Source organism: Empidonax traillii, unplaced genomic scaffold, assembly GCF_003031625.1.
Source record: "Empidonax traillii isolate 1590-97213 ecotype Southwest subspecies unplaced genomic scaffold, ASM303162v1 scaffold319:size813200, whole genome shotgun sequence".
In the NCBI taxonomy this organism is placed as follows: Eukaryota; Metazoa; Chordata; class Aves; order Passeriformes; family Tyrannidae; genus Empidonax; species Empidonax traillii.
Genome location: NW_020955512.1, coordinates 7,358 through 22,345, shown reverse-complemented (window position 1 = coordinate 22,345; position 14,988 = coordinate 7,358). Strand labels below are relative to the sequence as shown.

The following is a 14,988-nucleotide window of genomic DNA, read 5'->3' as shown; positions in this document are numbered from 1 at the left end:
AGCAAAGCCATTTTCTTATTTTAAACCCCAGTGAAAATGGACTGGTTTATATATTTTAAATGTCAGAAGGCAGTTTGATCTACCAGTACCTGGTTTGGTTTTTTTTTGAAAGGTCTCTTCAGAATCCTGCCATAAGAAATGCTCCAATGAAATTTGCTATCATTTCGAAGAAGCCTCATCTTGGGGTACTTCTACAGGAGCCAAGAGAGGGATGAGCCAACTGCCCAGGAGGACACACAGCCCAGCAGCATCCCAGCTGTGGGACAGGCTGCTCCGACCCTGATCTTGGAGAAGAATGAAAGTCAAAAGCTATGTGAATTGTTGCCTGCCAGTTACATTCCCACACACCTGTGAATTCAGCTTCACAGCTCCTTTGTGAGGTAGGAAATAACTACTCGCTCCCTTGCAGAGGTGGAGCATAAAGAGACTGCTTTTGTTCTCCTGGGGTCCCACAGGGAGTCCTTGATAAAGCTGAGGATGAATTTAATCTACCCTTCTGTCCTCTTTGCCCAGGAACACTAGGCTTTTTGACACAACTATCATTGCTGCAAGCCATAAGCCCCCTGGACAATACACACTGACACGAGTGGGTTCCCTCCCCTGTCCTGCCTGTCTGAACTTTACAGGCTGGCTCAAACTGTAGAGATGTGCTGCTCAATAGCAAGATTAGCTTACCTAGCATTTTGGGTCAGTCTACAGGACAGACAAAGCTCAGCTGCAAAGCTCAGGTTTAAATTTTCCCAATATATTGGAGCTCAGTTCTATTTGCTTGCTTCTTTCCTTCCAGGAAGCAGGAAATAAAATTAAGACTACAAGCACAAAGGAAAAGTTAATGAACAAAAACTTCTACTAATAATTACAAACATTAGTGCAAACCACACAGCAGATTATTTGTAGTAAGCTCAGTCTTTTCTCTAAGGAGTCATACAACTGAGGCTTTAAACACAGATGAAGTCACATTCTTTAGCCAAATAAGTAGCAGCTTTGAAGGTCACTCACCTAAGAAATCTGGATTCTGCTGCTACACATATTATTTTACCCTACATATTTGTGTGTATTCTATAATAATTTTTATTGAAAATATATTTAGTCCTTTTTTAAAATATAAATAACTAAAAGGTAGTAAAGACCAAATTCCAAAGCTGGATTACACGTTTGGCTAAGGGACTTACCGATCATCACCTCAACTGCCTAGAAGAGCTTTTTTTTTTTTTTTTTTTTTTAATTTAAATGAGCCATTTGTCTATGTGCCTAAAAGCCAACACCTAAAGCCATGCTTGCCATTCAAATGCATGGCTCTGCTGTCAAAGGTGAGTGCTCACACTGTAACATAGGATGCTCAGCACTGCTGCAAACTAGCTCCCATTTTTACACATTGAGATGTAGATGTAGGTGTTCGGCTTTATCTCACATCACTTCAAAACCCCACCCTTTGTGCGTAATTAAGAGTCAGAGCTTGAAAGTTGCAGCCAGTTAAGAATCCTACAGGAATGCTGATCTCCCTGATCAAAATTTGTTTATGTCTGGCAATAGTCATCTGAAACAAGGTGGAAAAAAAAAATTGAAGTTTGAAACAAAAAAAGTAATTTCTCAAAACACTTTTCTGGTCAAGGCCAATGGAGCTAGTAAATGCTGCAGTTAGTGGTCTGCACCCCCTGCAGCTGCAGCTGAACGATGAAGTCAGGATTTTGGAAAAGTGCACTTTTTTCACTGTTTGCTCTCCTGCAGGAGCAGACACCTCTCGCCCCGTTGCCTTCCAGGGGGACCCTCTCTCCTCAGAGGTTTTCATCCAGCCACTTGATGTAGCTGCTCCTGGTCTGGAAGGCCGCAGAGAAGTCAGTGGGCCAGAGGGTGAATATCATGCAGCCGTGGAAGCAGTTGTGGAAGTGGTCGAGCGTGACCTCCACGCCCGCGTTCTCCAGGCGCTTGGCGTACATGGCGCCGTCGTCGCGCAGCACGTCGTTCTCGCACGTCAGCACGTACGTCTTGGGCTGCAGCTGCAGGGTCTCGCTGTCCGCCAGCAGCGGCACCGCCCGCACGTCCAGCAGCGCTGGCATCTTCCGGATGATTTCAGCCTTGCCCGTGGTTTGCACCACGGGCTTGTAGTCCTTTTTGAACGACGGCGGCAGCAGGGATGTCCAGTTCAGGCGGCCCCGGAAAGAAAGAGCTTGGCCGACGTCCAGGGCGGTGTGGTTGTTGATCAGCAGGGCGTGAGCCAGGTCGTGGTTACTGTTGAAATAATACAGCCAGTAGTTGATCATGACATGGCGAGGAAGAACGGGCATGTTCCTGTTCTGCCGGTAAGAGGGTGTATTGAAGTCAAATGCCTGAAGGACTGGGTAAATTAGGGCCTGCAGTTTCGGTCTGACAGTCAAATCCTCCTCCTTGCTAAGCTGAGGGGAGAAACACAGCACAGAATTGGGATTATGAATAAATATACATCAGTGTCGAATTTCATACAAGCAAACATTCATTTGACACTTTTCAGGCTGAATTCTGCTCTTGTACAGGTAATGTGGCTCTTTGGTCTGAAGTATCAACAGCCTGATCTTCTTCTCCTCTTGTAACATGGCCATCAGGCAGACCCAGTATCCTGTTCCCAACAGAAATCAGGGACAGAAGTTTATTGAAGGGTGTAACAAGATTAAAAAAAAAAAAAAAAAAGAGTGTGAAGTGGCATTTCTCTAACACAGTGCCCAGTTTAACAAGTGGCAACTGAAGGATTTCCTGAATTAAGGGATCTGCTCGTGAGCTTAACAGCTTTTCATGGATTTTTTTTCCATGAATTGATCTGGTTTTTTGGGTTTTTTTCAGCAAATGCAGATTGCTGGCACTCATGGTTTACTCTAGCAAAGGCTCACCAAAGTACAGAAGCACCTCTTTGTGTCTGAATTGACCCTGACAACTGCATTTGATTTGAGTCTACCAATTTTTCATTTGGTGCCCCCAGTTGTCCTTCTGGAAGAGTTAGCAAACTCTTTGTTTCATCTCCTACACAAGATACCCAATTCTCTATCATATTTCATCCTGTATAAAAAGAATTATGCATCAGAAAATTGAATTAGGAATGCTTTTTCCAAAACATGGTACTATCATGTTTATCAGTCCTCAATAATGAAACTCTTATTGTAATTGTCTCTTATTAATTTTTTTACCCTAATTCAATATTGCAAGGTTGTCATGATAATTAATTGTCTGACATGGTATCTGCTTTCCTATCACTAAGGGTTATGGCAATAGGAAAGTTAGTAATGATAATATTTCACTCAACCATGAAAAATATTATTACTTGCCCCAGGCTGCCTTTAAACTCTTTACTAGATCAAATTCAGATTTAATTTACATTTAAACTGCAGATATACAAAGAAAATTTCCTTAAAATTGCAAAATGCTATGGGAAGACAATTTAGCAGAAGAATTAAGCTTCATTTATTGTACTTTTCTCGTCCTTCATTTGTATCTGAAAGAAATAAAGCCCTATTTTTAGATATAATTATCTAAAAATAAGAAGCTATATTGACAAATTATGCCTACTTAGAAAAACAAAGAGTTAAAAAAGCCAAATGGGTAAAAAAAAAGGTAGTTTAGATACTTGCTCTTAAAATCTGGTCCATAACAACTTGTAACTGTAAAAACACAGAAATTTCTCAGAATACTCTGAGGTAGAAGCAACCCTGTGTGATTCATATTGTGATTGAGTCACTTTAAGAAAAATTATCACCTGCTGGCTTTGTGCCATCCTGCTTTTTAGGTTTGACACATCACCTTGTGTTGATGCGGCACAAGGAATCTGCCAGTCCCTCTGCATGGCTGACCTGGGCTGTTGTAGCGTAACACAGAACAGACAGTGGGTGTTACCTGCTGACACACAGCAGCTGCCAAATTTCCTCCTGCACTGTCACCAGAGATTGCAATTCGACTTGGGTCAACTGAATACTCAGCTAAGACATCAGGCTGCAAGAAATGCTTTGTAGCACGAAGGGCATCGTGGTATTGCTCGGGGAAGTGTGCCTCTGGAACCAGCCTGTATCTACAAAACAAAGGGATGAGAGACAGTTATTACCATCACCGTACCTCTCCTTCAGGATTAATAGGCTATATCAGGTAATCCTTATTGGAAATGGCTGCTTCATTAGGATAAATACTATGGGGAAACTAGGAGGTGTGTAATACTTATGTAGGACCTAATCTTATAATTAATGTTAGATTAATTATAACTATTCAGAAAGATTAAAGTGAACCTACTAGATATGAATAACACCAAGATAGTATAAAACTGTGCAGCATTTTCCTAGGATTTCCCAATAGAGGATTTCATTATGCAATATAAAAATTAATACTTAAAACACCTTTGGCAAGGGAGCCATTACACTCAGTCTGGTTTTGATCCAAATTGCCACCTTAGTGAGTACGAAGGAGAGTAAATCATATATATCCAGCAGGCTCTTCTGAGCCAAACCCCTAAGCAGTTCTGTTTCCCAAATTCTAACCTATGCTCAGGAGAAAATGAGCCTTGTATACACCTCTGTGCCACGAAATGAACAAGAGCCAAGACACTGCGTAATACCAGTTTGCTCCAATGCAACAGATCTGATAATTCCTTTCCTTTGTCAAGGAGAGGAGCAGAAATATACCCATTGGGCAGGTGGGGAGACTGAGGCAGAGAGAGAGCAAACAGTCTGCCAGGAGGAGCCAGGAGCTGAATCTCAGGCACGAGGTTTTCTCAGCTTTTAAACAACAGTGCAGGAGAAGTCTGTTTGTATTTACTGAATAACTTGAAATCTCAGAGTTGTAACCAGGCCTTATGCTACAGAGCACGTCTTCTGTTTGTAGCTTTTCAAACAACAGCTTTTACACATTCTCAGCAGAGCCAAGCAACCCAAAATTCAGCTTTCTGGTTCAAAGCATCTTTAGACCGTAAGCTAAAGAAGTTTCATACACAGAATAAATTTTAAACTTAGATTACAGGTTTCACACTCCAGTTGTGACCTGCTTTCAGAAAGCAATCTATATCTTATGCATATATAGGAATGTGAGAGAGTCCTTTGGGAACTCCTTGCAAAACTGTGTAACAGACTGTGCTTAGACTGTGGAAGCGAGACGAGCAATCAAACCAATGAGAAATCTAATTAGACTTGACTAATTCAGTACAAACACCTTGACTGAAGGATATAATGGCTAAGGAGAAGAGGTGAATAGTAACTCAGAGCAAGAGGCAGAATTAGACCAGCATAAATCAGAAAAGGAATAAGAAACTTCTCAACTGTGATCACCACTCGTCTGGAATAACCAACAGCTTCTCTTTTTTTAGTTTTCATTGCTTCTACTAATAAAAAACGAAGCATTAAAAAAAAAATAAAGAAAAAGCAACCCTTCAAAGTACACTATAATAAGTATTAAATGAGTAACCAACTCCATTCAATTAAGTCGCGATTAGATCACAAAGCTTGGTATGTAACGAATTGCAGGTGGGAAACTTGAGTAATTATATTAAGTGATTGGGTTTGCAAAAGAAAATATTGAAGTTGACAATAAAGATGGGAACAGTACCAATCAAGTTGGAGTCATCTAGGTAATGCAGTTAGCTCGTGAGAGATTTGTTTACCTTGGAATTGTTCAAGGTGTTAAAAAAGCAGCCTTGCTTCTCTGTTGTCTGGCAGTTTTCTGATCTTGAGGGAAGCACAAGGCTTAAAAGAGGTGACTGGAACAGTGGGAGATTGAGAAAGCAACAGGAAACTGCCAGACCCCAGAGTGTATTCTGGTTAACGAGCAGGGGTAAAATGATTTGCTAATTTTTACGTGGCAGACCCTTAGAAACTGTGGGTTATAGATAGACTTTTAGGGGATTTAATATGGATATATTTAGTATGATACATATGTAAACATTACTTTAAATATATTTATTAATAATATACTTTGCAGCAGTGGAAGTGGCCACTGAGGATGGCAAAAGTCCCTGTTTCTATATGAGGAGGTACAGAAATGTGGTTCAGCCCTCTTTCAGGTACACATCCTGTCCAAATGAGTTTGATTTTATTCGTTTGATTGTTTTTAAAGTTCACAAATATTTACAGAATCACAACTTGGTACTTGAGCGATCTCAGGTTTCAGCTACACTCTTTACATGCAGATAAAACTGCAAGATGCACTAACATTGCTTTTTAGTATTTGTCCAAATGAATTCAGTGCTACTTTCTTTCCCTAGATTTCTGTCTTCTAAAATAACCTCTAAAATAACTAGAAACCCAATTTTTTTTTTTTTTTTATACCATGCTATTTTGTTGCAATTTTAAAAGGATATCAGACTGGTATAGAGAATTATTGTCCAAGTTAAAGCCTTATACACAAGCCAGTAACAAGGGAAAAACTAAAAGAACTATGTTACATATTTCTAATGCCTTAAAATTAATTGATTAGTTTTAGATTACTCACTCAATAGAGACAATAACAGCTTTCAGAGAGTCAGCCATGATTCTGCAGAGGTTGACATAAAGGCTTGTTCCTGGTATGAAAGGACATGGTGTTAGGGACATACGAGTCAATAGTCATAAAGCTGTACCTGAGCCTTCCCAGAAAATATACAAACATAACACAAATATAAGCAAAGTAAATGAGATCAGCTTGCAAATGATCAAGTGCCAAATGCATGCTGTAGCAGAGGGAACATAATTCATGTCTTCAGAAGCCCTACAGCCTAATGCTTCCTTCCTCATCTGTTTCTTGGTGACTTGAGGCATGTCATTTCACCCACCTATCACAATTCTCTCAGTTGGGCAAAATTTAAGGTACCCAGTGCTTTGGGGGCATTAGCATCCAGAAACAGCTATCACTGTATGAGTCACTGCTTGTGGTTCATTTTATAAGAGCATGCATTGCTTTGATTCAAATGAGTCGCCCTATTAATGTCAACTGAGCTACTCATATAAGGGAGGATTAATCAAGGCTATCCTATTTATCAGAGGATTGATTATCTTTAATTTTGTTCCTTTCCAGTTGCTTAATTTTTGGTTCCTGGTACTACAAAATATACCGAGGCACTAAATGTTTCCTAAACTATCTAGACTGAGAATTTAATATTTAGGTGTAGCAATTGTGTCATTAACTTCTGTGCCTTGGACTCAGGATACATCTGACATAGCCGAGTTAAAATCACCCAGACAAAGCACGGCAATTTAATATGAACTTTTTGCACAACAAGAGTCATATGCAAACTGTTGAGGAACAAATGAGGCAGGCAGGAAGTTAAACATCGCTTAGGCAGGGCTAAGAAAACCCATCTCAAAGCACAATTCCTCTGTAGGAAGAGGAGTAAAATGTTTAACTGCTACAGGACTACAGGACAAAGAGACTGGGATTTCCACAAGCAGGTAAAGGCCAGTTTTTAAAGTTATTCAGGAACTAACTGTCACTTAAATCATGTTCTAAATGACTTGTACATGCATAGTTCAAATGCAGTCAATACAGTCTGTTTTGGATCACTTCAGAAAACCCATAAAATATTCTTTTCCTGTAGAGGAAGCCACAGAAGGCATCAGGGCTGTATGGAATTCAGGATGTCACACGAGCAACGGGGAAGGAAAAGGGAGAAGAATCCTATCAGATCTGGACCTCAGAGCAGCCACAGGAACCACACTGCCCCTTTTCCTCCCAGGGCTGTTTTCCTCCAGTAGGGTGTGGAAGGGTTGAGTGGTTACCTTATCGTTGCCTATAGCTGTATCTTACTTTCTCAGATCATATTTGTGGTTACCAAGCTAATTGCAGTAAACAGCATTAATTTTCAAGGTAATTATGTAATGGTGGCTGTGGTCCCCTAAGGCAGGAGGCCAGACCATGGGACAGGAACCAACCTCTATGTGTTTCCCTTGTGCTGCCCACTGTCTGTGCTCAGCAGTGTTTATTCCCAGATATGTGTTATTTAAGAACCAAACATTAGCAAGGCTGTTACATGCAGTGTTGATCAGCTCAGTCTTCTGCTAATGATTCTGTGAAAATGGGGCAAGCCCCTTACACTAGATAGTCACTGGATCCTGATCACCAAGGACTGACTCGTGCACATGACCACAGAAAGTGGGGGACTGGCTCAAGTAGCCCATTCAGGCACCCCAGGAATTTAAACAATAAGCTATTCTGTCCTCTCAGGATGTAACACAATTAACGTTTTTGTCCTTTTACAGCTCATGTGCAGGTAAGATATTTTACTGTGTGTTCGTGATGTTTTTCTCCCTCTCTCCTTAAGAACTGATCCACCAGAGTGGAGACGGTTACTACTGAATTCAGGTATTCAGCATACTTGTCATTCCTGGCAGGAAAAAGAGCTTTTGGCTTTCTCTGCTTGGAGAAAAGCAGACCAGAACCCTATTTAATTACTGGCAGACACCTACTTGCACTTGCCAAGGCCCAGCCCCCTCCATGGATGTAAACAACGCCGCGCTTGAGGCTTTCATCTCCCCTGGCAGGAGGTTCAAACACTCTGACTTCCACACCGTCAAAAACAGCATCCGTGGCTTTAATGTCTTCAGAGGAGATAGACTCCAGCTGGTACAAATCAAAGGTATTAATCAAATAATTCAGAACTATCAAGTGATGGCTGAGTCTCAGGTAGTGAATCAGGTGTCCCTAGGGGGGAAAGAGAAGAAGAAAAATTCCTGTTACTTCAGAGCATATCACATGATAACCGCATTGATGTTTAATGTAGCTGTCTTCAAAGGGCAGGTCCTACATAAAACTGAATATGGATTCTTAGAAATTCTCTGGAAAATGAATTATTATCAAGGACCTTTAGGGCTTCTAAAGCTTTATTAAAACAAAAAGCTGTCCATACAAGATTTTCTGTTGTCAGAAAAAATCAAGCCATGAGCATTTGGTTGATCACGACTGTGAAGGAGCACTCAGACACCTTGGAAGGGGACAAACCTCACCTCACCAGCATGTTCCTCTGTGGGACCTGTGAAGCTCCACAGATCGGTGCCAGCAGAGGGCAATACCACGCAGGCAATGTTTTTTCGGTGGAAAGGCATCCAAAATTCAGAGCATTTCGGTTGTTCCACCCCAAAGCATACGTATTTCTACTTCCAAATTAAGAAAGTTCCCAAAGACAGCAAAGAAATTTGAAAACAGGAATGGTCTTAAAGGAATATATGGGTGTTTATTGCCTTGTCTTGTGTTTTCCAGATGAACTGGGAAGGATCTGAAACACTATCCAAGAAAAACAGGAGGTTAATGATACTTTTTTTTCCAAACCCAGAGATTCAAGTGTGTTACTTTTCTGTGGGGGTAAAACACTATGAAAATGCAGAATGATCTGGTCTTTCTTTCCCCTTACAGTAGGAGACAGATTTTATCCCCTTGGTCTACTCAGGATTTTTATTTTCATGTTTATCTTTAAAATTTTGCCCTGAAGAGATTAGAAACCTGTTTCTCTCAGGAAGCCACTCAAGGCACTCCTCCAGCTGAAATGGTCACGACCTGCTCCCCACATATGACCTGCACAGTATTTGTAGAGCACATTTGGTCCCATTCCCTGGAGGGTGCAGAAGGGGTGGCAAAAGGTGAGCCAAAGGCCTGCAGAGATTTGGATGTCCAGGCGGGCCATCAAAAAGAAAAAGTAATGGGGAGTTTTCCCCTTTTGAAAAGTTAATCTCTTGTAATTCTCAGTCAAGGCAATGGAGTTGGGAGTTAAAAGTACCTAATACACACCTGTAGGAACACTACCATGAGGAAAACTGCCAGCTGGCACCTTTTTATTTTATGAACAGGTACCAAATACTTGGAACAAGAGGTGTACTGTTATATAGAGCCTTCCTACACACAACCACTTTGCTGTTTTAATTCTGCCAGTCCCACTGCTGCACTGCAACTGCTCCAATGAATTAAAGATGCTGCCACCTGAGCGATGGGATCACCCAGATACCGGTCTAACCACATTCACAAGGTGAAGAACAGATAGTTGCCATAGTTCAACATGCACAAAAACTGCGTGCACAAACACACACCTCCAGAGGAAAAGCAAGTTTTGAAGCACTCATCAGCATCCCTGCCAAAGAAGAACTGTCTCCTACAGCCACAACCTCTTACATGTAATTTTTTTTCTCTATCCTAATTAGTTTGAATGTAAAAAAACTGCTTTCAGAAAAGGTCCTGCACAGCCCCACTTCCACTTTCTACATTGCTGTAGAAAAGAGACAAGCTTTTATAATTTTTTTTCTAAATCTATGCCAAATACAATGGGCTGTTATGTGAGCTGGGAGTGGAATCCACTCCCAAACCCAGATTTTGCAAAAATTACTTTATTTTCTTGCTTTAACTTGTAGTAATGTCACCCTGCTGAGATGGGTTTGGTGGGAATCCAAATTTTAAAATGTTTGCTGCTTTTTGGATGGAATATCATTTCTTCATACTGCAAGGCTTTTCTCTGGGAGAAGAAACACAAAGTATCCACCTGGCAGGAAGGAATCCTGAATTCACAAGGCTGTTTGTATCTCATGAATTCCAGCCCGTGCTTTTCTCCCACCATTACTTAAAACTCCCACAGGAAAACCCAGTTCTAGTTTGAAATCTGAAGAGCAATACATCTATTAATAATTTGGCACACCATTTGCTGGGCTGCCACCGATGTAACCAGATAAAGGTCTGATCCTCCCAGTGCCCTATGGATGTTCCAAGGGAAGGTAAACACTGGGAAGCAGTTTCAGAAATACTGCTAGGGAAAACAATGTCTTAGTAGATTTTTTTTTTTTTTTTAGCCTGACTGTGCTGCAATAGATGTCTCATTTTTGTTTTCTCCCACTTTAGTTCACATTCTTTGTAGACAAGATTACCACATGTTCCCTGGAATCAGGAATGTTTTGTTTTCAAGGCTAGTTAGTGGTATTTACCGGGAAGTGTTTTGCCCTGCTCTTCAAACCATAGAGCACCCTGGTCCTCTGCAGGTTAGCATGCTCTTTCATGTCTGTTTTTCCTGAAATAGACCACTCTTTCCAAGAATCCATAAACCTGGAAGAGATGCTTTCTACATCAGGGCAACAGTCCTAATTATTTGTCAGGCATAGGCAGTTTTTTTGCCAAGCACTTATTACGCAGATTATTTGTAAGTAGATCCATCTAATCAGCCTATTGGCTTGTTGTTTATAAAGGCACCAGGATTGCACTTTTTGCTGGCAAACAGCTAGTCTTGCCCAAAGCTCTTAAAAATAAAATCCTTTTTTTTCCCCCCTATAAATATTTTAAAATTATATAAAATATCTTAGTGCTCTGTAATATAAATATAATCCTGGCAGAAGATGTGCCCATCCCAACAGCTGTGCTTCCCTGGCACCTTTCTTGTGGTGGCACTAATAAACAGAAGCCTCAGAGCATGACCTTGCTGTACCAGCTCAATCTGAACCCAGCAAAACCGGAGAAAAAACCTGGACTTCGGCCATGTCACCATCCTACTGATACCCCAAGGCAGGGAAGAGGGAGCAGGGCAAAGGATGGGACCAGCCCTTTTGGCAGTAGCCCACAGCTGGATTGCCTTAAATCCAGTATAAAACCGGAATCTGTCATCTCATGTGAGCAATTACAGGTTTGATCTTTCCTGGTATTTGTGATTTTGACCACCCTTCCTGTTACAACCTGCAGGGCTGTTGCAGGCTATCAAATATAGCACTTAAATATATTTGGGAATTATGAGTGTGGACATGGGGGAAGGGAAGGAGAAAACAGTGATGTTCTCAAGTGAAAAGGGAGAGAAGACAGTGCTGTAATACCAAAAGCTAAAGAAGATAAATCAAAAGCACAAGGGGGAAATTAAGAGACTACAGAAAAAAGAGGAGACAGTATAAAGATGAAAGGCCTGTGGGCAACTGGCCCAGAACCGCTCTGCCAGCCACAGGCACAGCACATCGCTCGCTCTGGGTCACAGCTGCAAGTTTTCCGATGTAATGACTGACTTTATGCATTTGTCTGAAAAAAATACTTTTGTTCTCTGAACAGGTAGTTCTGGGGAAGCTTAACTGGTGAACTTCACGTTATGGGCTGGACTGAGCAATGGGGTGACACACACCACGAGAGCTCAGCTGCTGGGAAGCGAGGCAGAGCAGGATGAGCAGCAGGACCCTGAGAGACAGGGCTGGGCAGGTAGCAGGGCAAACATGAGTATTTTGCAGGCATTTGAGCCAATCTGGCAAAAATCCACTAGGGACATATTACAGTAGCCCTAGGGACTGACTATTGCTCATTTCTGATTGCAGCTTTTCATTTTGGTGCTGTTGGCTCCCTGTGACCCATGTCTGCCTTGACACCTGCGTGATTTACACTCACACTGCAAAGCTCCCCATCTCTCCACCAAGTCAGGCAGAGCAACTACTGCAGCCCAAACTCCTTCTCTCTCACCAGGACATTCCCATAACTGAGGTTTTAAGGTAAGGACAACCCAAAGACTCCCTAGAGACTGAACTGTTCAAGACTGCCACCTTCCTTCCGGTAAATTCTTTGATGAGGGGTACCAGATACTAAAAGATTTAGTTGGTGAAGGAGAATTTTTTCAAAAATGAAGAAAGAAGTCAGGGCTGTGATGAAAAGCAGGCAGAATGAACAGATGCTCTCTAGCTGCTCTAGAGAGGCACCATTACTTCACCTTTAACCACCAATATCTGTCCCCGAACTGGATTTTTCTACTGGCTCCTCAGCTGGTAATTTCATGGAGAATTCCAAGTGCTCTCTGCTATTACATTTACATCCCTCAAGGACTGGTACTCTATTTCTATCATTTGCAAAAAAGTAAACCAAAAGTTTTTGTTGCTAATGTCTAGTAACCTCTAGCACTACTCAGCCCATTGGGATTCTCTGTCCTCGTGTGACTTCCGTATCTAACTCTGCCTCTGACCTTTACCCATGGAATTATTGCGACATGTCGTGTTCAGAATGCACAAAAGCCTCTAAAACTGAGCCCACCACATCAGCTGTTTCCTCCACTGCCCTCGCAGCTGGTCAGGCCCAAGGTCCTGCACTGATCTTTCGGGCCTCAGGAGGATCAGGAATTAGGCAAACAGCTAAGGCTCTTTTACATATAGCACTACTCGTGACTGAGCCAAATCTCCCTCATGACTCAACTGAGTAATGATGCTGGAACTGGGAGGCTGAACTATATAAGTCTAAACTTCCCACCTTAAAAGATGCAGACAGTATTGTCAGTTCTGGCATCGCTTTGCAGAACACATTTCTATCAACATTAGAGGCCAAAATGCCAACTACAGTATCTGTCGTCAATAACAGAGATTAGTGAAAAACAAACAGGATCATTTCCCCATTTAGCAATGTGCAGAACATATTGTTTTGTGCGTATTTCAGACAGTTCACCCTGTTTAAGGGTGATTTTACATAAGATTTCTCAATTCAAGCACACTGTTGCTCAGCAAAGAACATGTATTTTTAATACTGTTAGACAAAGACAGTCCTCAAAGACAAGTGCTCATAGTTGCGTAAATTTCCCTTAGAATCAAAAAAACCCAGCAAGATTGGTTTTCAGTTTATTAATTAGAAGCAAAATCTAGATTACAATTTAATGTAAGGCTTTGTGCACAAAGCTCTTCACCCATGAGGATCTGCTCTTACACCAGATAGCAAAAAAAGTTACCTGTTGTTGCAAACAGGACTTCCAGTGTGGTTTAGTTTCTGCTGAGGTGCCAGTGTTGTGAGACCTACTCGTAACAACTAACAACCTGGTTTCCAGTAAATCAACTGCAAAACTGTTCTTGCATCCAGAAACATCAGCAACTTACTTGGCTGCCTATAACTATTATTTACATCTGTCCAGAAGTCACACACTTTGAAATATATGGGTAGAAAAATATTAAAACGTTAGAAAGAACTGTTTTCTTTACTCCTGAATGTTGATGTCCCATGATTGATTTTATTCCAAAAATGAGTGAGTGGCAGAGAAGCATGAAGGAAACACTTGGCTGATGAGGAGTTTTCTGCCCTGCACAGCTGCCTACCTTCTTCTGTATACATCTATCTATGGCCTCTATGCCAATCCACTTATCCTTGAACCTTTGCAAACAGCTGTCCCAAGTAAAACAAACAAACAAACAAACAAACAAAAAACCCACCAAATATTTTCTTCCTTGCCATGCACCAGAACAGCAAGTATCTTGACAGTGGTATTCAGAAATAACTTACTTCAAAGGGCCAATAACATATGTTGCTCTCTTTACTCCTATAAGAGAGAGTGGTTAGGGAAAGAAGTGAAAATTGCCTATATCGATCCTGCTGTTATTACGATCCTGCAGAATTACGAAATGTTGCTTTAGACACTTCTTAGCGGGCACCAAATGAAACAATAACTATAGTTAAATCTATTACTCAATGCCATAATTAATATTACGTGGGTTTCCAAATTTCAGTGAAGCTAAGTTCTGATCTACCTGTATGCATACGTATGCACATATTTTTTAGTTTCTGATGTCAAACTGTGCTATTCTACAGGTTTCTGCAAAAATGTTACCATTCCCTATTTTGAGACAGGTGAGGGGCAAATTATCCTCCTTTTTTGTTAAGCACTTTCACAACAATTCATTAATATTATTAAAGCTTCAGTTCCTCTGTTTTGATTCTGGGGCAGCACAGGGCATTAAAGAGGGCACAGGAACAGGCTCTGAAAACCCAGATCAGTATCCTTCACTGGAATTTTTGTGACTCAGATAAGGCTCTCTTCCTAACTCTGCTCCCCCCAGTTTAAGACTAGTATCAGTTCCCTTCTGTAGTACGTTTTGAAACCTACTTAGAGAAACTGCCTTATAAGCATTGTGTACTCTTTTAACCATGTGATTATACTTGAACGTTTGTTGAAGTCCCACACTGAGCCAGGACACTGACTCAGTCCCAAGCTTGTAAAAAAATTTGTAGCTGACTGGGACAAAACTCTACATGCACATGTAAAAAACCTTACCATTAATATGCTGAAAGCCAGTGACAGCCCTATTGTCTTTTATTCACAGTGATTAATAA

At 41.2% G+C, this 14,988-nt stretch overlaps 1 protein-coding gene across 1 annotated transcript in view; it reads right to left on the bottom strand.

Annotated features, from left to right (window-relative positions):
- Positions 1-504: 504 nt before the first annotated feature.
- NCEH1 (neutral cholesterol ester hydrolase 1) overlaps positions 505-14,988 on the bottom strand; it is an 18,170-nt gene continuing 3,686 nt past the window's right edge. The window contains exons 2-5 of the mRNA XM_027891305.1: positions 8,382-8,616; positions 6,433-6,502; positions 3,859-4,030; positions 505-2,393 (exon numbers count right to left, since the gene is read on the bottom strand). Coding sequence (XP_027747106.1) covers positions 1,776-2,393; positions 3,859-4,030; positions 6,433-6,502; positions 8,382-8,616 — 1,095 coding nt within the window. The 3' untranslated portion in view covers positions 505-1,775. The remainder of the gene's footprint in view (positions 2,394-3,858; positions 4,031-6,432; positions 6,503-8,381; positions 8,617-14,988) is intronic.